The following is a 25145-nucleotide window of genomic DNA, read 5'->3' on the forward strand; positions in this document are numbered from 1 at the left end:
ATAGCAGCTTCTGAAGAAGAAAGAGACTTTCTGGATTTATGCGCTGCATACTTTGATGCCTGATGGTCTGAACAAGGAAGTAGACTGGATGCGTGTCACTTGGAAAAATAGCTGAGTCATTCAGCAGGCTCTTGTGCATTGGCTTACCCTATGAGGGGTGATGTGGCTTCTTTAGAACACTTTAGACTTCTTTAAAACACTTCCAGTAAAAACATTTTTTTTTTGGCAATTTCTAGAGAGGCATGAAGTCACTTCTGAGTTTTTTCCCAGAAGCATTTTAAAAGAAAAATTCCAAGCAGCGGCAGTGTTCAGGTTATTCATGAAACCACCTTATTCATGAAACCACCTTATACTGAATCAGAACTTTACATGTCAACATTAAACCTTGAACCAGATTTGGTACTCCACCTGGAACACAGGCCCTCCACTCTGTCCCTGTGAAACCCCTTGCAGCTGCATTTTGCATCATCATCATCATCATCATCAACCTTTTTATTGGCATAAGTCTAAAATACAACAGGGAGGTTGAGGAGAATCAAGTTAAAATAAGTAGGTTTGAACATTTCCAGCAGTTAAAACCATAAATAAATAAATAAATAAACTAAAATCTGTGGTGAATCTGCTGTGCCAGCGCCAGGAATTTGGCAATGTCTAGGGATCTCTGAGGAGACTGATCACAAAGCAGAAAGAAGGATTTAACCTTGTCTGGTGAGTTGGCATAGTTCTCAGTGTATGGGTCTATAAATTGTCTTCTAGATGAAGTATATAGTTCGCAATCTAGGAGGATGTGCTCGATTGTTTCGATGGCTTTTTGTGAGCAGGGACGCGTTCTTTGTTGGTATGGAATCTGGAGAAATCTGCCGCTCAGGACTGCATTTTGCATTAGCTGGAGCTTCCAGATCAGACCTAAGGGCAGCCCTGCGTAGGAACTGACCATTGATTGGATCACCGTAGCTAAATTTGGGCAAGACCAGTAGGGTGCCAATTGGCCAATCTGGCAACGTTTGCGACTTGGGCCTCCACAGGAAGGGAGATGGGGGAAGATTCCGCCTGGAACTTTCTTCAAGCGACACAGAAACTCTGCCGCTGAATCACGGTCCCGCCACACAATTTTCAAAATCCCTCTCCCTCTCAAGTATTTAGGGAGGGGCTGCTTCTTTATCAACTGTGATTGTGAGCGCGGCAAAGTAACTTTAGAAGGTTCTTTATTCATTTAACGAAGGTGTTAATTATAAATGAGTGAAAGCTTATTAATTTAAAAATAGCTGCCCTTACCCAGCATGTAAGTTTTTAACGCTAAAAATTCACAGACAGCGAAACGCACATAAATGAAGGCTGGAAGTGGGTTTTAAATTTTTCTACTAATTGTGAGGAAATCACATTTTCCCCCCCAATCTTTGGAGCCCCTCCTGGAAACTGGCATCCCCCACCTTTAACTGAACACTGTCTGCGACCTCGCCGAAACTTCTGGCTTGAAATGGACACATCTTGAGAAGAATGGTTATTCCTTTTCATTGCTTCAGCTACTCCCCCAAACCATTTCCCCTGCCATTTCTGTTTCCTCTTCCTGCCATCTGATCTGGTCTTGTGTGGACATGTTCAGTTACTGAGGGCAGAGGGAAATTTTATGAGGAAAGAGGAAATGGCGGATGTCTTTACCAAGAGGGGAAAAAAATCTCAGGAAACTACAAGCAGGTCTTCTTTTGCTGGCTTCAGAACAGAGCCTTGAGATGGGCAAGCGAGTTCTGGCCGAGACTCTTCAGCATCCTCACACAACTATACTCTTTGCAGAAGACATGAGTCCTCTTTATGTATTTATTTATAAGAAACTTATCCGGCCTCCCAGCCTGCAAGGTTTCTGAGACAACCAACAATGGGAACTTGAAATAATTCAATGGCATCATATCACTTCTGGGTTCATCTCAGAAATTACCTCAGATTGTCAGTATGGCAATCCCACCCAAGTCTCCGACACCAGTTTTCCACCAGGTGCCAGCCAATGGCTAGCAACCTTAGTTTCATTTCTCATGGTAGCCATTTTGTGGTGGTTTCCATCACCCTTTCCCAACATTCCGGTAGGGCCGACTGCCTCAACAAGGTTGGGGAGCCCCTTGAAATATCATGTCGCTCTAGTTGAAACCATCTAAATTGATGCAAAAACATTTTTCTGAGAGGAAAATGATAGCAAGGGCTGTGATTATATTATCAGTCGAATTGCTGTTTCTTTGCGTGTATTTTGGGGGGAGGGCTGGATAAGGGATGTGAGGGAAAAGATATGTGGAGAGCAATCTGGGGCAAAGAAGCACCAAAATGTGCGCCATCTTGTTCTCTGTCATTTCTTTTTTTCCCTTTGATGTGGCCGAAGCAGATTTCCAAGCAACTCAACCATCCAAGGTGCAGGTAATCGGGCCTTCCTGACCTGTCCTTTTGAAGAGAAAAGAGGTTGAATAGCATGAAAGGCACAAGATTGTAGTCATCCCCGCAAGAGGGAATCGCCGCTAAGAATAGGCGAGAATAGCGAGGAGGAAGTTTGTTCATCTGGTGGAAGCGTCAGCAACAGAGCGGAATTCGTGATCCTGACAACGCTGCCCCTGTGCTGCTGGTCTCTGGCACCTTTATTAGGGTTTCATTTGTAAAGCAAAGGAGGTGTGGGTAGGAAGATGAGCCCGGAGGCCGAGAGACCTGGAGATCATCATGTGATGCATGATCTCACCTTGGCTACGATCTTGAGGAGGCGTAAGCTGTCTGAAACTGTCCCTCACCTGAGGCCGAACCATTGTCCCTGCGCCCATTCGGCCCCGAACGAGACAGTTCATGACCCGTGACTCATAGGGGATGAGGAGTGGAGGTGCTTGATGCATTCAACAAAGGCAGTAGGTCTGATTTGGCGTCCCAGATTCTACCACGTGCTACTGGGTCAGCAGTGCATTACTACATCTCCTCGCTTTTTTTACATTTTAGAAAAGGAGGACGCTTGGCGAAATAACTAAAGGGCGCATTTAAAGGGGCGGCTTGTCTCTCCGCCGTCTGGTCAAGCTGACCAAGCCAAGCTGCGTAACCAACATTAGAACTCGGCGGCGGGTAAGGAAATTCGAGGGGCTACTTACACGTTACAGAGCAATATTAGACTACGCATTGAGCTGAAACAAGATCCCGATAACGAGGAGCATCAATAATTAAAACCAATGCAGAGCTGTACAATAGCATCTCAACCATCCTCCCGGTGGCCAGCTCCAGAGGGCCCCGACCACCAATGGGGCAAAACATCATACTTCAGGTAGATACAGCTACCGCAGCTCAATAATGCATTACTCATGTATGAATCAGTGGGAATTATCAGAAAGATTAAAACAGCACATAATATGTACGTTTCTCACGGCAACCTTGGTGATGTAATAGCCAATAGGTAATCAATGGCTGACACGATTGTCTAGGTCGAAACTGGCCGAAGTTCCCTGCTGCTGGAGAACCAGAAGCGTCCCAGAGCAATGGTGGAGGTGAATTGATGAGCTTCATAGGGCACAGGCCAGCGGTAATGGTCTTGGTGTTACAGGAAACAAGTCCGGGGCTCCCACAAAGGGAGGATTCTGCGAGGGAGACAGGCTCCGCTGTAGGCGACGGCTTAATCGTCGTTTGATTGCAGGAGGGATCGAAAGGCAGAGGCTGAGCGGGCGGCGAGCGGCGTCGGGCTCTACCAGGGTGGAGCCTGGGGTAGCAGAGAGTCGGCAGACAGACGAAGGGCGGAAATGCAGCAATAACAAGTAACGCAACTTCAAAAAAATTGGGGCATGCAATAAATTCAAGCAAACAATGAAACGCTGGCTAAGCGATGCATAGACTGGGATGATGTACGGATGCGGAAGGCAACCATTGGTTTGCATAATTGTCCAATGCATGGCTCTTGCTGTTTGACTACCAAAAGCTGAGAGCGATGGCGTTAGGAGTCCATGGATTTCTCTTAAGACAGCGTGGAAAGCTACTGATAGTCTTTTAGCATTACGGGTCTTCAGTGATTCTCACGAGCAAGGTTGTGAGCGATGGCGGTTCCAACAATATTCAGCGGCTGAGAACAGCTGTGAGGAGAGTTCCCAGGGTTCCAATCTATCAGGAATGTCCTGGCTGCAGCTCCAAGCTTCAGCCAAAGGCGCAGTGACGGGGAGAATAGCGATTGTAGATGAGGAGCAGCAAACACGCCGCATCTAACCTCTGAGCCCACAGCTGGCCCAGTAGGCTGCCGTTCCCCAGGGGTGGCTAGCCCAGTGAGCTGCCAGTCCTTGTGGAAGAATGGGGTGTGCTGGCTCCAGAGAGATCCCTCCATCTCGGCCCAGGCTGGGGGAGCAATGGGGCCCTCGACAGAGGCGGCGTGTCGGATCCTCCAGGGAGGCTCCAGCCCATCTCCTCGATAGGCTGGTCTGGCATGAGAAGCTGGACTCCCTGTAGCGGTGAGGTAAAGACAAGCAACCTAGGGGTTTCCCCAAATTGCTGGCTGAGTTAGTCCTTATAGATGACAGTGCATTTTCGAGCCCTGAGTGGGGGGGGGGGCGGCAATTTTTGATAGAGAATAGAGAAGAGTAGGTTGGATAGGGTCGGCTGGATGAGACCTTGGTTGGGTCAATGTGGGGAACTACTCCTTTCTTTTCGGTTTTGTTTTGGGCAAGCTTTAGGATTCAAGGGCGCGGCTTGGCCCCATTCCTCGACAACGTCACTTACAACATTCAAAGTTAAGAGATACAAGGCAGGGAATTGCCCGAGCTTAGGAGAAGGGAGAGGTCATAGCTATCCAAGGTCGGATGTTTGTTTTGTAAAAACAATCCCAAATCACCCGTCTAAGGTGTGGGTTTTTTGCAAAAGCAACCCTGAACAATTCCTGAGTATAGTCATATCGTAATATAGGCGTCTATAGGAAAAGATATAGAGAAGATACCAAAGAAAAACAGTTCTAGACTGAGTTTGAGGTTCACGGGAACAAATTGAGAGGGGTTTGCCAAAAACCCTTTATCCAGATCCTAGATCTAGAGTAGTGGGGTGCTGTCAACCCATTAGAAAGAGGTGAGGTGTGTGCAGAAAGGGAAAGGCAGGGGGGGGGAAAGGGTTTGGAAGTCAGCTCTTACCTTCCTCCTCCGTGTGAGGGGACTTTGGCCGATTTGAGTCACAAAACTCCCACTACCTTCACGGCGGAGGCTGTGTAAGATAGGTGTGGCTTTAGAAGATTGCCAACTGCACTGTGACTAGCCAGTGGAGCGCTCAGCAGAGAATGTGGGAACATGAAAATGATTTTGGCTTCATATGTAAACCTTGGCGCCAATGCATAATGTGGCAGTGTAGGCTCAGATGAATTGAAGGAAAAGGTTCTCAAGGAAAGAGTTTGAAAGTTTTTGAAGGTTTAAACTAAGATGGAAGCTTGAAGTCCCATCGGTATCCTGGGGAACCACCTTACCCGAGCGTGTCCCGTTTGGGATGCTGTAATGAAGCCGAAGCCTTTCAAGGCATTAGCACACATAATCAGAAGGAGAAAAAACTTGGTGAAGCACAAAAACATAACTTAGAAGCAATGGAAAAATCCCCTGAGGGGAAAACTTTAGGGGTCTCTTGAAAGGGGGGCAGAACATACAGAACATACATAGGCATACCAGAGCACATATATAAAGTAGCGAGGAGGATTACAGCAACTCTGATTTGAGATTTTTTTATCTCTCTGAGGTGCTGGCGATTTTGCTGCCACTGGGAGCTTTGAGCTTAGGAGCTTTGCACACAGGCTCAGAAGGCTATGAAGGGATCTGGTTTGAACCTTACACACACAACTGGAGAGAGGGCCAAGGGGGCTTCTAGCTCTTCCTGAAGGACTTTTGGCTTAAGGTCATTGTGTGAGCATCTTCCCTTTCCATGCCTCATTGTCCTGTAGATTGGCTATGGGGCATTCTGAGGAGGAGACTCAAAGCGGCCAGTCACCTCTTCCGTCCAGCATTCCCTTTCTGCTGCAATTCAGTGACTGTGGACTCTACAGAGATTTTGAAATGCGTGCCATTCACTGGGGACACTGGCGGAGTATATGGTGACTTTGGGCGTAGAAGGGTTATCAGAGCAGGAGGAGAGTATATGAGCGTGGGGGGGAGCAAGCTGGCAAGACCAGCCCAATGGTCTCCGTGGGGATGGGATCACTATACTGAAACTGGGGGGGCAGCCGAAGATCTCATGGGAAGGCTCGGGGGGGAAGGGTTTGAAGGTCGCGAGATCTTGGTTCCGGGCTGCAGAGATGCAGCCTTGAGCCTCCCAGCGAGGCATTAGGAGCGCCTGGTCTTGGAAAAGGCACCACCCAGGGGTCTTAAGCCCACTCTGGGGAGAACCCTCCCTCCCGTCAGAATTGTAGGCCCCGCCCGAGACGGCCTACAATTCCTCGAGAATGTCTGGCTTGCCGCCCAATTGAACTTTTCGTCTGAGGGCTGTCTCATGGCAGCGGTACTGGCGGCTAGAAGAAGGCTGGCTTGATAGGTTGAAAGGCCCACGATATCCCTGGCAGAAGCTTTGAGCTATGTCGATGCCAGCTCGGGGTTCAGCTACTAGACCTGTGATAAACTTTCGCGGCACTCAGCCAGGCGTTCTCCTTGGCAAAGGCGCAGGGATTAGCCCTGGGCCTCCCTGGTTGTCCAACCTGCCTCTTGAGGGGCCTCCTGGAGCCTGTTCACAAACTCAGCATAGGGCTCTTGGGAGGCTTCTGCCGAGGGTGCTAGAAAAACTTTGGGTTGGCGCTGTATCGGCGTGGGGACTTTCAAAAGCGCTTGTAGAAAGCATTCAGAAGCTGACTGTAGGGTATTTGGCCACGGCAAGGCGATCTGATTGTTGCGGGGTTACTGAAAGGCATCAAAGCCGTGAAGCTGAAGCGGCTTTGTGTAGAAGAGCGGCCCGAAGCGCTGCCCTGCTAAAGCATTACTGGCCCGAACTTCGCTCTCCCAAGATCTAAATTGTGCAGGGCTCAGAACATCGCGGAAGGTGGTCTTCAATCGTCGGAACCATTAAGTGATTCCCTCGTGACCGCCTGCTAGCATTGCCTCTCGCATAGGGGCTGAGTGACTCGTCCCTTACCGCTTTCACGAACTCCAGTGAGGATGTTGTAGCAGAGGCGATACTTCGACAATAGCCGGTCATGGCCACCCTCCCCCCTCGGTATCTGTGAAATGGGCGGAGGGGCACAATGTCACAGAATCTCGGCATGCGTCTTCCGTCAGGGTTTCTTTTCTTCTGCAGATGCGGTGGCTATCGTTATAGCGAGTTTTGAAACCCAGCGCCATTACCGATGGCGCTAGCCGGAGGAATGCAGTGAAAGCTTCGAGGAAAATGAAGGCGAGGAGCAAGAGGGAGAGGCTGGGCGGAGTTTGAAGGAGAGTTCTGAAATGGAAGGCTGAAGAACAAGGGGCAGAAGGAGGGACGAAGCGTCCAATTTGTTAATTGGATAGAGAAAAAATTCGAGGGGTTGAAATTGAAGGTGAAAGAGGTCGAAGGCGGCCCTGCAGCAAAGGGGCCATAGGTCCTGCGGGCTGATGGCGACAAAACATTGTCTCCGATGGTAGCAGTGACATCGGTTGTATGAAGGCTCTGTGAAATTAAGCCGATGTTTTCAGATCCTTAAGATTCAATGTCTCCCCTCTGGGTACCATGGACGCGGAGCTTCAATCTCCTCTAGCCAATTTGCGCCAAACTCCTTCTCTTCACGGGGACCTGCCGCATTCCTTCGTAACGCTTTCCAGTTAGATCGCGATTAGCTTGATCATAAGCCCTGCTTTTACCAAGCTCCCATACCTCACCCGATGTTCCACGTCCGGATGAGAAGTGTCCTAGGGCGGCTGATGTCTCTAGATCGCGCTTGATCAGAAGGACAGAAGGCGATACCCGAAAGCGGTGGTCCCTGAATCTCGCGCCGATCCAGCGGACGCCCGGTATCGCTGACCCTTCCCAAAGCGACGGTGAGCAGGAGTGGAGGTTGAGATTCCCAGGTTCGGCACCAGCTTATGAATCATCCCGCGGGGTCGTGCAGCTAAGGAATAGGCCGAAGGCAGCGGAGGAATTTCATCTGGTGGAAAGCGTCAACTGTAACAGGAGCCTTGAGTTTGACGTGATCCTGGCAACTCTGCCACTATTAACAGGTCTCTGGCACTTTATTAGGGTTTCGTTGTAGGCGTGTAAAGGAGGTGGGTAGGAAATGGCGGAGGCAGGGGAGACCTGGAGATCATCATGTGATGCATGATCTCACCACAGCTCGTCTTGAGGAAGGAAGCGTAAGCGTCTGAGCTAATCCTCGCACCTGGGGGGCAAGACCATTGTCCCTGCGCCAGTGGCTGAGCAGAACCAGTTCATGACCCGTAATCCTTAGGGGATGAGAGGTGGGAATGCTTACGGTCGCGTTCAACAAAGGCCGTAGGTCCGTTGGCGTCCCAACGTTCTACCACGGTGCTGCTGGGTCAGCAGTGCATTACTACACAAGATGATAACAAATTCCCATAGCTAATGATCTGACTTTGACTTGTTACCCCTGAACAAAATAAAAGGTCTGGTTCTAGGACTCAGAGGCTTTCTTGATGGTTTCCAAGCGGCCTCTAGAAGGTTGGATTGTAGGAAGAATGAAAGAACCACCCAATCACTATTTTTTTCCTGTTTGACTTGCTTGCATCTTGACACCTCTGTCTACACTACACATTTACATCAGTTTCGTGACTATTTAGTGGCTGTGCTTTGAAGAGTCCTGGGCATTTGGTGAGAATTCTGAGAATCCCATTAGTGCTATCTTGTTCCCCCAGGAAAGTTTCTTGAAGTAACAGCACACAAAGAATTATATAAATAATGCTGTTTTGTATGCCTGCATCTCTAAGTGGGGAGAGATTTTTAAGGGCTAACACGTGCCCAGGTGGAGGAGACAGCATTTTTGTAGGGTTTTTTAAAATATAGATATGCAGGTAGAACAGAAGTGGAAGTCAACCAACTCACATTAAAATGTGTGGTTGTCTTTCTTCTGTCTCCTTCAGTATCTAAACTTTCATCTGGATACCCATATGCGCTCTCCCTCCACCAGAGGGAAAATGTAGCTCAGTGCAAAATCTGAGTCCCCTCCCGCCGAATGAGCAGCTGCCCTCCCCCACCACAATCAAACAACATTTTTTGCATGAGGTCTTGAAGTCAGTGTATGGACCCAGAGGGAAAGGAGGAGGGGTGTGGGGGTGATTTTCTGCCCCCCACGTGACTAAATGGCCACAGCCCAGGGACATTTGACCCCATATGTCCCACTAGGCAGTACGCCTCTGCCCTCCACTCAGACAGCGGAAAGTCTGTCAGATATAAATAAGTCAATAAACATTAGGTATGAGACAATTAACGGCTCAGAGATGGTCTACTCTTCACATGACATTCAAGCATAATGCTGTTGTTCCTTTATATAAAGGCCCATGGTCTTCATTTTGAGGGTTTTCCCACTCCTCAATCTACCTTTCCTGCCTCCTGCGGTGGAATCAAAAGCATGCTTATGAGAATCGGCACCCAAGACTGAAGAGAGAATCATATAGCATGGACTGTTACGAAGGGGAAAAGCCATTTTGACATGTTATGTTTCTAAAGGGTCTCTTGGGGGCGTTTCTCCCGCCTCACTGCCCACTCCTTGTCACAATCCCTCTGCTAACCGGTGTCTAAATGTGCCGCGGCAGGACCCATCCTGTTGTGTTAACATCAGCAAGGGACTTACAGGTAGGTGTCACCCTGCCGCAACAATAAAGGCAACGGCCCAGCTTTGGGGTTTTGTGTCTGTCTCTCTCAACCCCTCTTCCCGTCCACAATCATTCGTGTCAATTCCCATTATTCGGGGACAGCGGTTCTGATTTAGTTTAAATGCATCTTATGTTGGAAGAGAAATTCTGACAATTTTTCTGCACGGGAAACAAACAAAAAAAAATCCTCGTTAGAAGCCAAAACGACAGCATTTGTGTCCCTTCAGTATAAATCACCTTTCCTCCCATATTTTTAAAGGCAGAATAGTAACCCAATGTAGTTCAGTGATTAAAGCAGGGGTAGGGAACCTTTAACACTCAAAGAGCCATTTGGACCCGTTTTCCACAGGAAAAGAAAACACTTGGAGCCGCAAATAATTTTTGACATTTAAAATAAAGATAACACTATATATATAGGGTTTTTTTTACCTTTTACTCTGCTCATTCTGAGAAGCGCATGGATGCACCCGCCCTGCTGCCTGCAGGGCAGGCAAGGATGAAGCTGGCGAGCTACGACCTCACGCAGGCCGCCCGAGGAAAGCCGCCAGCCAAGCTCCAGCAGGGGTGGGCGAGAAAGCCCGCAGTCGTCGGCCCAGCCGACTGTGGGCAGTTGTTGCTCCTGCCCTGCTGCCTGCAGGGCGGGCAAGGATGGGGCCGGCGGCTCGGCTCGTGGAGCCACAGTGCAAGGGCAGGAGAGCCGCATGCGGCTCTCCAGCCGCAGGTTCCCTACCCCTGGATTAGAGTATCAGGCTGGGACCAGGGAGACACCTGGTTCAAACCCCCATTTCAACCACAAAGATCTTTGGCCATCTATTCCCAGCCTAATCTACCCACAGGGTTGTTGTGAGGATAAAGTGAGGAAGGGGGGGGTCCATATTTATGCCCTTGAGCTTCTCAGAAAGGAGGATGTGCCGTCAGATGCAACTGATTCATGGTGGCCCCATCCACGGGGTGTTCTGGGCAGGAAAACGTGATGGATGGATGTAACATCAGGGCAGGTTCATTGCCTATTGTTCTGGAGGGGTTTTCTCCTCCCCACCGAAAAGTGCAGGCACGGCGTGTGCTTTAAATGCCATTGAGTCACTTCTGACTTATGGTGACCCTGTGAATTATTGACCTCTAAAACGTCCTATCATTAACAGCCTTCCTCAGGTCTGGCAGACTGAAGACTGTGGTTTCCTTGATTGAGTCAATCCATCTCATGTTGGGCCTTCCTCTTTTCATGTGACCTTCCAACGTTTCCTAGCATTATCCAGTAACTCTTTTTAAGAAACTCTTGTCTTCACACAATACGACCAATGTACAATAGCCCCAAGTGTAGTCATTTTATCTTCTAGGAAGAATTTGGGCTTGGGTTGGTCTTGATTTGTCTTTTCAGTGGCCCACAGTATCCATAAAACTCTCGCAACTTTGTGGGGTTTTTTAAAGTGGAATGAACACTTTTGTGATACAAACAAGGACATCCAGGTGGGGTTGTTGTTTCGTTGTCTTTTATGGCCGTTTGGATTTACAGACTCGGCCTGCCCTGTCAGGCACAAAACAGAGATGGTATTCTTGAGCTCATATACCATGTACCCTTTACCGATCACAGCATGGTGTCATGGGTACGGCATAGTTATCTCATGCTTGTAAAAGACTTTGAAGATGAAAGGGCTCTGCTCCCTCCTGTGCCAATAGTTTTATACAGCAATGATTATCAAAGAGCAGAGGAGCATAGTGGGAAACCTTTCACTTTTATAAGTTACAGTTGCTCACGCTAGATTTAATATGAACATGGAGATTAGTCATTTCTTCTCGAGGATTGGGGAGAAACAGCCCCAGCAAGGAAAGAGGCTGTGTCACTAGTGAGTGATTGATCTGACCCCAGGCAAAGTCCTCTATAGAGTGAGGTCAAGCTGACCGTGAAAGTATTCTCAGCTTGTCCGCACAGCTCCCTCCCAGCACACTGTTGCTAACTAGTAGCTAACAAATAGGTGTGGCCTCAAGCTTTCAGAAGAACTTGACTTGACTAATCAGACACCAAGAGGTTTTTCATCAGAGGCCGAATTCCCACTGAAAATTCAATCTAGATACCACCAAGGTTCAAAAGAATCGGCACCTTTTCATCCAGGTTCCAACATCCTCACTGCAGCATGCGAAGGTCACACTGGGCAGCATCCTGCCAAGAAATCCCACACTTCAAACCAGGTTTGTTATGTTCCAGTAGAACGTAGGTCTCTCCGATCAACACTCTAATCAATGCACCGTGCTGCCTCTCGACGCTCATTTCAATTCCCAGGTGGGGACAAAGGAACCAAAACATGCAGCAAACTTATCATTAGATAATTCCAAAAATCAATTTTTAAAGAGCTAATTAAATCAGAATACAGAGGAGTGGAAGACAGCTTGCCCGTTTGTGAAACATAAAAAAGAAACCCCAAGATCTCCTGCCTATTATCATGACTTAAAGGTAATGGTAGTCTCCGAGGCAAGCACCAGGCCATTACTGACCAGTGGGGTGACATCACGTCACAACGTTTACTAGGCAAACTAGGTTATGGGGTGGTCAACCATTGCCCTCCCCAGTCATCTCTACTTTATCCCCAGCAACCTGGGTACTCATTTTTAATGACAAACTGGAAAATGTCCATGACTCCCATTGTAAACCTTCCCTCACTCATTTAGACTCATAATAGCCTCCCTGTAGACCAGTGGTGGCGAACCTTGGGCACTCCAGATGTTATGGACTACAATTCCCATCAGCCCTTGCCAGCATGGCCAATTCCCATCAGCCCTTGCCACCATGGCTACAATTCCCATCAGCCCATGGCCAGCATGGCCCCAGCTACTTTGCAAACCAATTGGCCATGCTGGCAGGGGCTGATGGGAATTGTAGTCCATAACATCTGGAGTGCCCAAGGTTCGCCACCACAGCTGTAGACCGTAGGGATGATTTTGATCTCCACCCCGCTATCTTGATCCCCAAATTCCTGTTCCTATTTAATGTCTCCCTTGTGTGAATCGAAACCATTATTATTTTTTGCTTTTGAGCCCTTTTCTTTTCTCTCGCTCCCTATCTTCCCCCTAAGAAGTGTGCATTTCTTCAACACTGTTCACACCTCAGTAAATCACCACGCAAGCCGGGTGTTAAATGACGTGCCTCATACCTACAAATTTCACCTCAATACTGTACGGCGCGAACCAATCTACAAAACTAATAGCGAAAGAGGAAAAACCTAAACCGTTGACGCGGATATGTAGAGGTATGTAAGAAGGAACCAAATAGGGAAAGTGCCCTCTTCCTTGGCAGGCCTGACATCAGGAGTAAAACCAGAGCCTTTTACCCCCCCAGCTACTTTGCAAAGTTCTCCCCATAATACGCTTGCAGATCTTGCTGTTTGGGAAAGAGCCTGCAATTTAGATTAATGAGCAGCATAATCTCTTAGCACCTGGGGAAGTGACTTCATTTCCTTGGCAGCAACCTGTCGTTAAAAATTCCATCTGCTGTTTGCTTGGCTTCCCACAAGTCGCCTGGTCCTCCACTGTTTCTCCCTGATTTCAGGGACGCCCTTTCTGAGAGCCTCCTCGCTTTCTGATACACACACACAAACAAACAAACAAACAAACAAAACCCACTTCCCTATGGATTCTAAGTGGAATTCTGATAGCCTTTCCATCGCTCGAAAGACATCCAGCTTCCGCGGGGAGCCTAGAAAAGGTCTGCTCAATCACACTGGCCGGCTCTTCCTTTTCAGCGTGAAGCTCTTGATCCCAAACGTCTTGAGGGCCTGACACTCTCCAATATGAACATCAAGCCGTCTTGCCACAGCAGATGACAGATCACCTCGCTGACATGGCTAATTGAAATGCGGGGAGGAGGGAATCTGGACTTCTTGGAACAGAGAGAAAGAAGACAGAAAGAGGGCGGGGGGAGAGATGTTCTCCAGAATGTAGGGATGTCAGGCAATGTCTGCCAACCAATAGGAAGGCTGGAGACAGGGACAGGGGAATGCAACGGCATCTGTGCTGTGATGTCACTTCTGGGTAAAACCATAGAGGTTCCACCCATTTCTAGAGCTACAGGGGTGACCTTGGAAGTGACACGGTGACGCAGATGCTACCACTTAAAAAATATCCCTGCCACTGCTCCCGGCTGCGGTGAGCAAGCGGGAATGCAGGCAAGAGCAGAGGCATATCTAGGGAAAATGTAACCCAGTGCAAAATCTGAGTTTTCCGGGGGGGGGGGGGGGACATATGGGCAGCCACTCTCCCCCAGCATGACCAAACCAGGTTTTTTTGTACCTGGTCTTGAAGTCAGGGGGCAAGGAGGAGTGGGGGTGGGATTTTCCACCCCACGTGACTAAATGGCAGCAGCCTGGGGACATTTGACCCTATGTGTCCCCCTGGGTGGTACGCCCCTGGGCAAGAGGCCTGTCAGCCTTATCAGTAATAGGCATTCCAAAAGGCAGGATCACACACACACTGGCACCTCAGCTGGCTCCTATTTTTCCTTTCCTTTCATGTCCTAGAGGGAGACGTGGTATCCTGATTTCATGATTACAGAGAGGATTTCCTCTGGAGGAAATGACCACTCTGGAGACCAAACTCTATGGAACCACATCCCTGCCGAGCTCCCTCCCTTTCACCAACCTCCATCTTCCCCCGGCACTCACTCCAACTTTTCAGGAATTTCCCCAAGCCAGCATTGGCAACAACCCTATAAAACAGTCTTTTGAACGTATGTGTCCTTATTTTCTTTTTTTGAAACAGATGTGGACTTTAAAAGGCAGACTACCACGTTCTGCCTGTCATGTTTGCTATGGATCTGGGCTGATGTCCATAGGCTTCCGTCACGTAGCGCTGTTTTGACTGCAGCCTCCCACTGTTTACTTTGCTCAAGAAACACACCGTCTGCTAAAGGATTGAAAACTAGGCAATGTCCCCAAACGGCTCAGCTCTGACGGGGTGTGGAAGCGAGAATTAATCTCTTACCATCCCTTATGCTTTTCGCCAGTTGGTCCCAACGATGCTTAGCTTCTCTTGGGCCATTCCCTAAACACCACATGCTCTGTGAACCCAGATGCTCTGTGAAATTATCAAATGGTACATAAACCAAAACAAAACATGGTCTCCATTGTGGGAAGACCATAACACTTCCAACCTCCATGCTGAGGAAGTAATACTAACCTTTGTTGCAGACAACCATGGATCAATCAAATATCCACAACCATCACCACAATGGAGGCTGTGGGAAGTTCTGTCAAGTCACAGCCGACTTAAAGCAGTCCTGTGGGTTTTCAAAGCCAGAGAGGTTCAGAGAGGCCATTGCCCACCTCTGCATCACAACCCTGGACTTCCTTGATTGTCTCCTATCCAGATACTAACCAGGGCTGTCCTGGTTAGATCTGATGAAAGCCACCCAAGTCAGGGCACCACTATCACCATGAGACTAGCTCAAATCCTTGAGAAGGCTTGGCCCAATTATGTAAGCTGCCCAAAGTCAGAAACATGGTTTGGAGAGCCAAACAAAGCACCACATGCAATCTTAGCATTCTGAACAAAGGTTCCTTGAAGTGTTGGGGACAGGGATGCCAGCCTCCAGGAGGGACCTGGAGATCCCACAAAACTATAGCTCACAGAATCATAGAAGAGACCCCAAGGGCCATCAAGTCCAACCCCCTGCAGTGCAGGAACACACAATCAGAGCACTCCGGTCGGATGGCCATCCAGCCTCTTTTTCAAAACCTCCAAAGAAGGAGACTCCAAAGAAGGACATCTCCAGTTCCTCTGGAGAAAATGGATACTGTGGAGGGTGGACTCCAGCATTGTGCCACTGATGTCACTCTCCTTCCCAGGCTCCATCTCCACATTTCCAGGAGTTTCCCAACCTGGATCTAACCACCCTACCCCCAACCCCCCAACCTATGGCCAGGGAGGACCTAGCAATCCTAGTTGGCTCAGTGGAGTCAGGTGGGCTCCTGCCTTTTTCTTTATATCTCATCGCCAGCCAACATGGACAATCCATTCAGCTGTTTTGGCGAATGGTCATTGGTAGATCTATCTTCCTCCAGAAATTGGCCAAAGGCCTTTTTAAAGTCTTTTAAGCAAGCAGCCACCTTGACGTATTCTGATACTGAGTTTCATAAGTTAATTGCACGTTGCAGAAAAAAAGTACTCTTTGGCCAATTACAGACAGGAGAGCTTGCCTCCTCTCTGACCCGCCGTGGCATCAGGCGCACACCTGAGGTGCTCTTGTACGTCAGTACAAGGAAGTTTGCCGCATGTCACTTCCGCTCCCCGCACACATGACGTTCAAGAAAGTTTGCCACGCCTGGGCTCAGTTGCTGGTGCGCCGTAACTGGCCTCTGCGCAATTGACCCATTTGTTCACCTTGAATCAACTGCCCATTGGCTTTGCTGGTTGGTGGTTTTAATGGGGATTGAAGGAAGGCGTCCTCAGTCCACTTTCTCCATTCCATGTATAATGGTACCGTATAAACCTCTTACTGAGATCCAGCATGATGGAGTGGACTCTTAATTTGGAGAACAGGGTTTGATTGCCCACTCTTCCACATGGGTGGATCTGGTGGATCTGGTGAACTGGGTTTGTTTCCTTGCTCCTACGCATGGAGCCTTCTGGGTGACCTTGGGCTAGTCACAGTTCTCTTAGAACTCTCTCAGTCCCACCTTCCTCCCAAGGTGTCTGTTGTGGGGAGAAGAAGGGAAAGGAGCTTGCAAGCCACTTTGAGACACCTTAACAGGAAGAGAAAATCGAGGTATAAAAACTAATTCTTATTCTTATCCTTCTACTACATCTGTTTTCATTCACGGTCCTTTCTCCCTAAATGGAAGAGCCCTAGAAATTCATCCTTTCTTTACATGGAAGATGCTCAAATCTTGCCTTTTCCTTCAACGGTGTCCCGTTGACATCGTGGCAAAATGTCTTGGGACAGCTCTGCCAAGTTTCAAATTTTCCTCGAGGCAACGTTGAAGGCTTCCATTTTGCATTTTTGCCCTGTTCACAGGTGACAAAATAAGGCGTTCATGCAAGCCCAAAGCCACACTGCCATGCCCCAGACTGGGAGGTGCCAACGTCAGGACCAAATCCCACGGGTGAGCGCTTGTCTCCCAGACTGAAGCTCCAAATCGTTAGACCTCGCCCATCATTACAAGGTTATTGTTCTCTTGATTTTTTCCCCCTTTGAAATCAAAGCTGTTCAAACACTCAGAGGGGAGAGGGAAAGAATATAGTTTCTAATTATGTTGTTGTAAGCTGGGGGGTGGAGTTCTAAATCAAGAAGAACATAGGCCCTTGAGGCCATCTCGGGTCACTGTACCCAAACAAGTACAAGGTGCTGTAAGCATAAATCTTTTGGGTTAAAATAAATAGCTTTTAAAAATTTAATTAAATTTTCTAATGATTGGTGGGTTGAGGTTCTATAGCTTGGAATCGGACTATGGAGGTCTGTCTCTTCCACAGGACTCCCCACCTTCAGGTGGAACCTAGAGATGTCTCAGAATTACAACTGATCTTTCAACTACATGGATCAGGTCCTCTGGAAACGACTGCTTAGGAAGGTGGACTCTGCAGCATTATACCCCACCAAGATTCCCGCCCTTCCTAAACCCTGCCTTCCTCTAGATCATAGGTGTCAAACTCGCAGCCCTCCAGATGTTATGGACTACAGTTCCCATCATGATGCTGGCAGGGGATGATGGGAACTGTAGTCCATGAGATCTAGAGGACCGCAAGTTTGACACCTATCCACCACCATGACTCCAGCAATTTCCCCCAAAGCACAGTTAGCAACTCTATGGCCCCTTCCACACACGCAAAATAATGCGTTTTCAAACCACTTTCACAACTGTTTGCAAGTGGATTTTGCCATTCCGCACAGCTTCAAAGAGCACTGAAAGCAGTTTGAAAGTGCATTATTCTGCATGTGCGGAATGAGCCTTTGAATCCTCAGAGAGGTCTTCAGAGAGACTCTAGATGGGGTAGATTCTGGAGCTGTGGTCTTGGCTCAAGGTTCCCATCCGAATACTGAGCCAGGAGGGCTGATCACAGCAGGGAGGCTGATTCAGGGAAGATACTCCTAAAAGTACACTGTACAGTTTGTCCAGAGATGTGGTTGCCCCTAAAGTTTTAACATACACCCAGAGGCGTAGCTCCAAGAGGGTGGAGCGGTGCACGATGCACCGGGTGCATGCCCCAGTTTGAGTGTGGTGAGGGCGTTCCAGGGGCGTGGCGGGGGCATTCCAGGGCGTGGCGGGGTGGAGGATGCACTGGTGCACCAGGTACTTTACCCCCTTGCTACGCCTCTACACACACCTCAGAGTTTTGAAACTACAGCTCTGGATCCTTTTGCACAGGGGTAGGGAACCTGCGGCTCTCCAGATGTTCAGGAACTACAATTCCCATCAGCCCCTACCAGCATGGCCAATTGGCTATGCTGACAGAGGCTGATGGGAATTGTAGTTCCTGAACATCTGGAGAGCCGCAGGTTCCCTACCCCTGCTTTTGCACCTGCAGAATAATGCACTTTCAATCCACTTTCAATGCACTTTGCAGCTGGATTTTACTGTGCGGAATAGCAAAATCCACTTGCAAAGAATTGTGAAAGTGGATTGAAAGGGCATTATTCTGCAGGTGCAGAAGGGGCCTCTATCTGTACCCCTCCCCAAAATGTGAATAAAATTGGGGAGGGTACTGAATACAGGCTGCAGGTCATCGCCAGCTGCCGCCGCCACCAAATTTGCTGCCCCAGCAAAGATTCGACTACTGTAGCCCAGCCAAATGCGAATCTTTGCATGGAGAAGAGAGCGGAATGCTCCAAGTTTAATGGGGTGAAACATTTCAGATTTGCCCTTTGCAATTTCCTGCCAAATAGGACTTCCTTCTCAAATGTTTTCCCTCGTTTTATTTCCTGTACATTTGATTTATCTCTCCTACGGGTTGACACCTTAAATTTATCTTTGTTCAATATTTTTTCCCCCCTTTCATTGTTATCTGCTCCGCTCTCCATTTATCAGGACAGCGTTCAATTTAAAATGGAGATGCCATCCCTCCGTTTCGCAACCCTCCGGCGTTAAGCAAACATCCTGAAAATATATGATCTGCCTCAGCACAAAACGATTGCCCCACCCTGTTAAGCATGGTGATTAAAGGCAATTTTAAATACCTCATCAAACCCTATTAATTAATCAAGGAAAAGAAAGCTCTTGCCACTTGGGTTTGGCGCGACTTTGTTCTTCCGAGGTTGCTTTCGGCTTCAATGGATCTCGCAGTGCCCCCAAGTAGTATTAAGATTAACGTGAAATTTCGTTGCAAACGTTTGATGTCCAAATTATTATCTCTCCCCCCCCCCTTTTTTTTCCTTTTTTCTTTGAGAGATGAGACTGAGATCTTTTTCCAAGTAGAAAGTCAGCAGAACCTTTCACTTTCAAGAACATGACCAATCAAGTGCGGTCAAGTCACAGGTGACCTGTGGCAACCTTGTAAGCTCTCCCGGCATCAGGTGAACAGAGGTGGTTTGCCTTTGCCCACCTCCGTGTAGCAACCCTGGACAGGCTTGGAAGCCTCCCATCCAAGCAAGTAACCAGTGTTGGCTGTGTACCACCCAGGAGGACATATGGGGTCAAATGTCCCCGGGCTGTGGCCATTTAGTTACGTGGCCCCCACACCTTTCCTCCTTCCCTGATGACCTGGTGCAAAAAAAGTTGTTTGGTCGTGGTGGGGGAGGGTGGCTGCCCATATGGGAGGGGGGAGGAAAACTCAGATTTTGCACTACCAACATTTTCCTTAGCATAGCAGCCAAGTTTGAGCTGGCTGACCTGCATAGAAGCCAAGTTGTACAGAGTTTGAGCTGGCTGACCCTGCATAGCAGCCAAGTTGTACTGAGTTGGGTACTAACTCAGTACAACAAAGGATGACCTTTGTTGCCATCCAGGTCAGGGCAACAAATGAGTAAAAGTGCATCAGTTCAAAGCTGACATCTGGACGGCACATTGGGCACTTCCGCACATGCAGAATAATGCACTTTCAAGCCATTTTCGATGCACTTGGCAGCTGGATTTTACTGTGCGAAATAGCAAAACCCGCTTGCAAACCACTGTGAAAGTGGATTGAAAGTGCATTATTTTGCATGTGCAAAAGTGCCCATTCATTGCTCAGTTCCGAGGCATCAGTAGCTTGATCTGTGTGGAGTTTCTGTGATCTATATTACTTGACCTCCCGTGATGATTGTATTGTTATGTTCAGTGACCAGCAAATACAGATAATTAAAATTTACAAAAATGATACAAGGTTACAAAATTAAAGATTAGATAGACCTCTTGGTTCCAACCCTGACTGTGTTTTTATCCCACCCTATTCGTAAGAAACCCAGAGCCCTGTGCATAGGTCTACTCTGAAGCAGATTGGCATAGCTAAGAGTCACCCAACAGGTTTTGTGTCCAAGGGGATTTCGATCCATGTCGCCAGCATTTTGAGCCACCATTCTGCCACACTGGCTCATCCTACTGGACTTATTCTTCTCTTTTTATGTTAAGGCAACTGTAAATGTTACAATATGGTTCCTATTTCTCTTAATTTTCTGTTCTGTTTGTGCTTACAAAAATAAAATAAAAATAAATTGGAAAAAAAAGAGTCCTCCTAACCAAGGACGTAGGTAAGGGGGGGTTCATGGGTTCAACCCCCCCATTACATGTCTGAAGCTTCACCTGCCTCACCCCCACCTCACCCTGCCCCACCCCTCCCTCTGCCCCACCCCCGCCCCCTCACCCACCCCACCTGCTGGGCTCCCAGCTGGCAGTCCCTTCTTCCCTCACCTCCGGGGAGAAGAGACTGCGGTCCCCGGCCTCGGAGAGCTGCTTTTATAAGCTCTGAGGGCGGGGGAGGGGCTTGGGAGGCATGGCCATGCCCACAGGAGTGGGGGGCGTGGCCATGCCCTCGAACCCACCCCATAAAAAATCTATAGCTACGTCACTGCTCCTAACAGTTGTCCACTTTCCAGTGCATGGTTTTGCCTGCTCCCCAAAATTAAGGCAGCATGGCTGAAAATCCAGATAGAAAACTAGATGTAGACCTGCAACCTGCTTCTTGAGTCTTCTGGTGCTTTCTTAGTTTTAATTCCTGCTCTGTACTCAAGAGTTAAGGTGCAAAATCGTACAACAGCACAAGATACGTGGTTGAAACCTTTCTCTTAGAAAAAAAATAACTATGAAGAACAAGGTTGTGAAGGGCTGCGTATCAATAAAACGAAAACGACTTTGGATGATTCACCCTCGACTTCGGCGATGCAGGAATAATGAAGCCTACATTTATCAATTGACAAAATTAAATACAGATACATTTATCAGCATGCAGCTCTCATCGCCAACAAATTTATCTGTCTGTGTTTGTCTATTGAGTAACGTATTGCTTCATTTCTGCCGCATCGGTGAAGTCAGGAGATCCAAAGTTGTTTTATCTCTATCGATATGCAACAGTTGGGGAGGGAAGGCAGCACGGTGTACCCTGATTTCATCAGATCTCGAAAGCCAAGCAAGGCCAGTACTTGAAAGGGAGACCAGCAGGGAAGACTCTGCAGAGGAAGGTAGTGGCAAACCACCTCTGCTTTTCACGTGCGTTGAAAACTCCTTTCTGGGGCTGCCATAAGTTGGCTGCGACTTGATAGCACTTGACACGCGCACACGCGCACACGCACACACACAACAAGTTGATAGATGTTTTTTATGGCGTGCTCTAAACAATGTGTTTGAGATAAATGTATTTTGTGCCTTAATTCTATTCTATTCATTCATTTGTTTATTAGATTTTATATACCGCCCACCCCCAGTGTAGAACTTCTTTTTGGTCAGAAGTGTTTCCATGAAATATATTTTCTATTATGTACTCTTGAGCATTCAACAGACTGAATTTAAACCTAGGTCTTGGTCAGTGAAGAATGTGGGCTTTTCATTTTCATTTTATTTTTATTATCATATTTATATACCGCCCCATCCCCTGAGGGCTCTGGGCGGTGAACAACAAAATAATATTACATAAACAATAATAACAGCAAATTATTAATATAAATAAATAACGTCATTAAAACATAAAATTACAGCGTTCCACATAAACCACTTGGCGTCCAGTATTAAACTATTAATAAAAACCCTCCCAGAGAGGGGACGGTAGATCTAGGTGTCACAGCTCCCAGGATGTTAAAAGGGAGAGACAGAGAGGGCGCTCACCATCAGCGGCTGGCCTCCCCAAAAGCCCGGTGGAACAACTCGGTCTTACAAGCCCTGCGGAACTCTCCAAGATCCCATAGGGCCTGGACAGTTGGGGGCTTTCCCCACTGACAGAGTTGAACTGGTTTCCACCTAGGTTCGCCTCAGTGAATCCCCACTGCCACCGAGCTCAACATTGTTTTGTCTCAGTTCCACCCCCCCCCCCCAGAACTGCGACATCCTTGTTGCACTTATGAACTACACTTTTCTGCCGGAACAAGGTCGATACCGCTTCGAACCTTCGAAGTGGGGAAGCATCGAAACGACACCTCGTCCGTTCAACCATTCACGAGCCGCTTTTGTGGCATGCGCAGAACGGGAGAGTCGTGGCGGGCAGAAAGCGCATGTAACTGTAAACTGTAAACTGTTAAAAAAAGAACGCTCCCGTTTCCCACCGTAACACAAGCACCAATCACGATCGAGGAGCGAAACAGGCACCAAGATGATCCCGCCCACTTAGCTCAGTTCCAGGAGGCCAATTCAGTTGCTGTGGGGACAGCCTGGAATCGCCCTCCACTGAAGGGAACCGAGTCGACCTTAGCTCCCTTCTGTAGTGGGGAAAGCCCCTTGGAGGAACAGTGTTCCACCAGGCAGGGGCCAGGGCCGTAAAAGCCCTGGCCCGCGTGGAGGCCAGTTGTGCCATTGAGGGGCTGGGAACCACCAGTAAATTGACCTCTGCCAAACGCAGAGGCCGTGTAGGGACATATGGGGTAAGGCGGTTCCGAAGGTACGAGGGCCCCAGGCCACGCATGTGTGCTCTCCTTTGCATTGAGCATACACTCCCTTCAGGTTGGATTCTCAGTTATGCACATGTCATCCCCTCTTCAGCAGTTACCTACTCTCAGATCAGAGAATCCCCACCGTTTCTTAAAGCTCTGAAAGTGTGACTTTTTCTCTCCCTTTGCAGGGAAAGGGAAAGAGATTGGTGTGTGTTGAGCTTTCTTTGATTTTTTCCCCGCTCCTCTCTGCCATTCCCCACTCACACCACTGTTTCACCCACTCTTCAGGCCAACATTTCAGAGTGATCAGGAGGGCTTTCTTTTTTAAAAATTGACATTGACGTGAAATTGACACGAGCCCCTTCCGCACGTGCAGAATAATGCACTTGCAATCCACTTGCACAATTGCTTGCAAGTGGATTTTGCGAATCCGCACAGTCAAATCCAGCTGCAAAGTGCGTTGAAAGTGGATTGGAAGTGTGTTGTTCTGCATGTGCAAAGGGGGCTTTGGTCTAGCAAAGCAACACTCGGCCAAAGACGGGGGAAAGAACAGTGGCGGGCGATATCCCCAAATGGATGCTGAATGGAAATGACAATGAAGCAGCAGGGAGGCAATATGGCAGATTGGCTCTGCTAGGGACGCTTTGCAGGAGGAGAATCCCTGCAGAAACAAAAAACCGTGGGAAAACATAAGAACATAAGAACGAGCCTGCTGGATCAGGCCTGCTACTCGCAGTGGCCCACCAGGTGCCTTTGGGAGCTCACCTGCAGGATGTGAAAGCAATGGCCTTCTGCTGTTGCTGCTCCTGAGCACCTGGTCTGCTAAGGCATTTGCAATCTGAGATCAAGGAGGATCAAGATTGGTAGCCATAGATCGACTTCTCCTCCATAAATCTGTCCAAGCCCTTTTTAAAGCTATCCAGGTTAGTGGCCATCACCACCTCCTGTGGCAGCATATTCCAAACACCAATCACATGTTGTGTGAAGAAGTGTTTCCTTTTATTAGTCCTAATTCTTCCCCTCAGCATTTTCAATGAATGCCCCCTGGTTCTAGTATTGTGAGAAAACCCCCACTCCCAAGCAAGGAGCCACAGGATAATCAGTGCATGGATAAATGGCCTGAGGTGTGGATTATCACCAAGCCATAGTTAACATTTGCTCTTGTCATCTCTAGGTCATAGCGATTCAAACCCTTGCTTATGATTTAATGCAGACAATTCCTGGGCATTCTATGACATCACAAAAAACCAGCCAATCACCAGGCCACAGAGCCAGGCAAGCAACAAATATCAGGGTTCTTTCTTTCTTTCTTTCTAAAAACAAACACAAGATTAATACGTCGACAAAATTAGGACTTTTCCCCCACAGCACTCAAAGTCCTGGTTTGGATCGTGAGGAACTAGCACATTCAAGTTCTTGCGTGACCTGGAACACTGTGACATTTTCGCAACCTACAGGTCACTTTAAAAACAAACCTCTGGAAGACTCTGTTCTCATAGACCTCTCCTGCAGCCTTCAAAGAGGAGCTCTTTCGTTATTCAGCCTCGTTGGCAATGAATTTCATCTCACAGGAACTGCATTGATTGAGGGGGGGGCTTATTGGTTGGGGTTTTTCTCATTTCGCATTCCATCTTGACTGGGAAGATCAGAGCAACATCAAAAAGAAAAGATAATTGCGTTTTCTTTTCTTTCCTTTCTTTTTTATTAGCATACGATACGGGTTCCACCCTTCCTTGTTGCCAGCCTGCCCAGTCATTTACAAATGATATACATTCTGTGAATTATATACTTATAAAACTATAATTAAAGGCAATCATTGTATAGATACAGATAAATCAGACACACAAGCGCACGAATATCCTCGAGGAAACCGATGGTCGGGGCTCAGACCCTACTAATCCCCCGTGGTCTCTAGGGAATACGGGAGGAAGGGCAATCATTTCCTAAAACTCCTAAGACATTTTAATAAAAAGTTCTCTTTTGCAGAACCTCCCTTCTCTTCCCTCTTTTAAAAATAACGTGTGCGTAACTTGCAGGGAACAGATCCAGGCATGTACAAGCTGATAAATATAAAGCAACGTTCGGGAAGTTTGCTTGATGCTAGTAAATTATCAGGAGGCGACCCCGGGCTGGCTTTGAAGGCTACATGGTTAAGGTGGAGTAAGAACAGGGGGGGAATGTTGCTGGCATCCATCCTGAGATGAAGATAAAAGCTACCACTGTCTCCCCTAGAATTGCCAATGCCAGCCTGGGAAATTCCTAGAGGTTTTTGGGGTGGAGGCTGGGTTGGGTTTGTCGAAGGGCCTTGCTGGGATATCGTTCCGTAGCGTTGACTCTATAAAGCAGCCATTTTCTTCAAGGAAGCTGGTCTCTGCTATCTGGCGACCAGTTGTAATTCCAGGAGATCTCCAGGCCCCGCCTGGAGG

The 25145-nt window shown here is 48.1% G+C and overlaps 1 protein-coding gene across 1 annotated transcript in view; it reads right to left on the minus strand.

The window, feature by feature from the left end:
• Positions 1-25145, minus strand: part of LOC125445518 (basic proline-rich protein-like) — an 82384-nt gene that overhangs the window by 40910 nt on the left and 16329 nt on the right. Inside the window, exons 3-6 of the mRNA XM_048518601.1 lie at positions 18400-18529; positions 7885-8065; positions 7081-7165; positions 5438-5478 (exon numbers count right to left, since the gene is read on the minus strand). Of these exons, the coding sequence (XP_048374558.1) occupies positions 5438-5478; positions 7081-7165; positions 7885-8065; positions 18400-18529 (437 nt within the window). The remainder of the gene's footprint in view (positions 1-5437; positions 5479-7080; positions 7166-7884; positions 8066-18399; positions 18530-25145) is intronic.

Source organism: Sphaerodactylus townsendi, linkage group LG16 (assembly GCF_021028975.2).
Source record: "Sphaerodactylus townsendi isolate TG3544 linkage group LG16, MPM_Stown_v2.3, whole genome shotgun sequence".
NCBI classification, from domain to species: Eukaryota; Metazoa; Chordata; class Lepidosauria; order Squamata; family Sphaerodactylidae; genus Sphaerodactylus; species Sphaerodactylus townsendi.